General features: G+C 45.1%; 1 protein-coding gene across 1 annotated transcript in view; it reads right to left on the bottom strand.

Moving 5' to 3' along the window:
• Positions 1-2,583, bottom strand: part of LOC109913409 (nuclear receptor subfamily 1, group d, member 1) — a 58,094-nt gene extending 55,511 nt beyond the window's left edge. Inside the window, exon 1 of the mRNA XM_048614418.1 lies at positions 2,565-2,583. Within this exon, the coding sequence (XP_048470375.1) occupies positions 2,565-2,583 (19 nt within the window). The remainder of the gene's footprint in view (positions 1-2,564) is intronic.
• Between the last annotated feature and the right edge of the window lie 831 nt (positions 2,584-3,414).

Genomic DNA, 3,414 nt, shown 5'->3' with positions numbered 1-3,414 from the left:
GGGAACGAGGGTGAGGAGGGAGGGGGTAGGGGTATCTATCTCACTCTTAACTAAATCAGCTCCTCAAGGCATTGTCTCCAGAAGCAGAAATAAAAGAGAAAAAAAAATCCAGGCACTAACACAGAGGGTCACAAAGGCTCCGGTGCACAGAGGAAACTACCCACACCCTTCTGCTTTAGTTATTTTTCAGTTCTCCCGCCTCTTTGACCTAGATTTTTTTGTTCTGTTTGTGTGTCTGAATGTGCATTTCGACTCCCAAATCCGGCTTCAGAAACTGCTATCATCATCCGACAGAAGTCACCCCACAGCCGGCGGGTGTACTCATTCCATTCCGCCCGAAGTCTCAGGGGCGGGCTTCAAAATAACACGGGGTGGGTCAGGAAGGCATTCTCCCCGCCTCCTGACCTGGATTACTGCCGCATCACAGGCTGCCAGTACTGGCAGCAAACACAATCCAACTGCAGGTTTAACTGTGGAGGCCGTGAACTGGACAAAAACACACACACACCCTGATGCATTTAAATCACGGGAGCCGAGGTGCAGACCTCTGCAACAGAACCAATATCCCTCTCTCCCATCAGCTTTTTAACGCAAGATCCCCCGGAGGTGCTTGTGACACAGTGGTAGTGTCTCTACCTCTCGGCCAGAAGGTCTGCATTCAACTTCCACCTGCCCCAGCCATGTGTGTCTGAACAGGCTGGCCAAAAACATACTTAACGAAACAATTTGCTGCTCTCATGATGAACAGAAAATATGTGTTCCTTTTTAAATTGCAAATTGCCATAAAAGTTTTGTTCACGCCTCCTCTGCCGCAACTGGAATTCTGCTTTGTAGTCCCAACTACAATTTGACAGTGCAGGTTTTCACAGTGATATCCAAAGCTGGATCTGTTCAGACTGACCCCTCACATTTGCACAGTGGCAGGTAGGGACGCCATCAAATCGATTGAATGGAGCTTTGCTCGACCTCAGAGTAAGGCAATATGACCAGCTCTAAATTGGACCCCGTTATTAAATACTAATTTCTTGACGACAAGCAAACTAACTGAAAATTCAATTTCCAATAATGTCCTGAACTAATTTACTTCAAGTCTCTGGCACGCTGTGGAGAAAATTACGTTAATTTCCTGTATTCGATAAGTTTAATAATGTTTACTTAATCAAATGCCACACTGTAATCCCAAATTGCAAATTAAATGTGCTTAGTAGTTTATTTGATCTTAATTTTGTGAAAGCAGTTTAGTAAAAATGCAACATTCAGGGCTCTTGTGGTGCAGTGGTAGTATCTCTGTCTCTGAGCCAGGAGACCTGGGTTCAAGTCCCACCTCTTCCAGAGATGTACCATGTCAGAGACGTATAATAACATCTCTAAGCAGATTGATTAGCAAATATCATGTGTTCATTACTTCTCGATTGCTGCACTATTGGGAGTGTTAGAAATGGATCTTCGACAAGAGTTAGGTAGAGAATCTGCGTCCCCTTGTCTATCGGTGGACATTACGTCAGCGACTAAACAGACTGGTGAGACCTATGTTATATAAATATAAAACAACTTGTCTCCATAGGCCCACCAGGCTGCTCTCACATTAGAGAACTAATGGTGTTTTAACCTGAGGGTCACCGCATCTCAGGCTAAGGGGAAGAGTTCCCTCACGGGAACCTCAAGCCAATGCGAGAAATTGAATCGTAGCTGGTGGGATCAGTCTGTGTTGTGGAACAGCCGTCCTGCCGACTGAGCTAATCGACCCCACCCCCCTTGTGGGAAGAGGAGGAGTAACAAACACAAGGTGCACATGGCTAGGAAGCAACATCCATGTGAGTATCTGCAAAATAACTTGCACCTCACTCAGACTGTGACCTACTTTATGAGCGTTGGAAAAATCAACACGGGTTGGGGTGGGGAGAGATGCAAGAGACAGGGCACAGTACAGTAAGATCCCAGTAACACTGGAATCGAGCTGTCACGTCCTAAAACACTGAACACTTCAACATAAGAACTTAAACAGAACTAATCGTGGAGGAAAGACTGACTGCACTAGAATAATATCTCAGTGACACCAACACAGAAACGTCAACAGCACATAATACTCTGTGGAATGAGAGGCATAAAAATTGAATCCCTATTAATAGCTGATTCTGCCAGCAAAACACAGCCTAGTTATCTCACAAACAGTAGAAGCAACTGTCTAACTAGTCACTGTAATGGGAAAACTGGACGAGATAATACTGATGTAGGCCAACACATCCCGTAAGGTTTGTGTAGATATCAAGGAATATTAACCATAGAGATCTGACTCTACATTGCAGCGAATTGAAAATACTAATAATCAACTAACACAACCGGCTTATCCTAGCGAGTTACACAGCGAACCCCAGTTTAACGGCGTGCTATCAAAATACCTTACAGTGCCTATGTCAAAATGGTGCTTTAAAACATGTTCACAGTAGGTATCCTCACTTACTTCAAGAACATAACAAGCAGGAGTTAAATGGCTCCGACACACTTCAAAAGTAATCTAATGTACCCTTTTCTTATTTTTTTAAAAAAATGGGTATTTTTCATACCTGTGTTGTTGGAATCCATAACTGTCTTCCTTCGGGATTTTTGATCCCTCTACTGTCAACAAACTATTTCCAAGCGGCGTGCAAACTGCTGGACAATTTGCCTGCAGCGTTCTGGTTTGTGTATTTGGCTGCTCGATCTTGCGTGTTGGGCAGGAGTTGTTGAGTTGCTGTTTTGAGCCAGGAGTTTCTGCTTGTCAGTGCAGTTTTTGTTGCTGTTACAGTTCCTGACGAAGGTGCTAAAATCCTGCAGTAGGGGACGAAATCCCGCAGCCCAGTAGCAGTAAAGACCACCTTCACTACGGTTGGCCGGCCCTGTCAAATCTTCCTCTGGTTGGGGTCGGGGGGTGGGGGTGGGGGTAGAGAGGCGGGGGAGGTTGGCTGGGAGGCAGGATAAGATTTAGGCAACCTCTCCCAGGTTCGGTACTCTGCAGGAATGCAATATATCTAAGAAGAAAGAAGCTTGCCTTTCAGCACGGCAAGAGGGTGTCCTCTGCAAATCCCCTTCAACAAGGCAGCCAAGTGCCGGCTGCTGACTGCAAGAAATGTACACTGACACAACAGGAAGAGTTACTTACAGCAAGAGCTACACTGCGGTGAAACAGGCCGAGCAGCAGATGAAACAAGCTCTCTGATTGGAGGCAGTTATTGTTTCCAATATTTTGATTGAGACCCTGAGATCAGGCAAAGTACAGAGTGCTATGATTGGCTGTTCGTCGAATACTGGCATTTGGTGCCGCTGGAGTAAAGGTAAATAAGGCTCAGCTAAATGCCCAACCTGTGTAGTGGAACTGTTTTTGGATATGTTTTAGCGTTAATGTTTATGAATCCACACTTAACATTTCTACAAATC

Source organism: Rhincodon typus, chromosome 30, assembly GCF_021869965.1.
Source record: "Rhincodon typus isolate 14 chromosome 30, sRhiTyp1.1, whole genome shotgun sequence".
Lineage (NCBI taxonomy): Eukaryota > Metazoa > Chordata > Chondrichthyes > Orectolobiformes > Rhincodontidae > Rhincodon > Rhincodon typus.
Note: the sequence above shows the minus strand (reverse complement) of the source record. Positions and strands in the feature narration are given on the sequence as shown.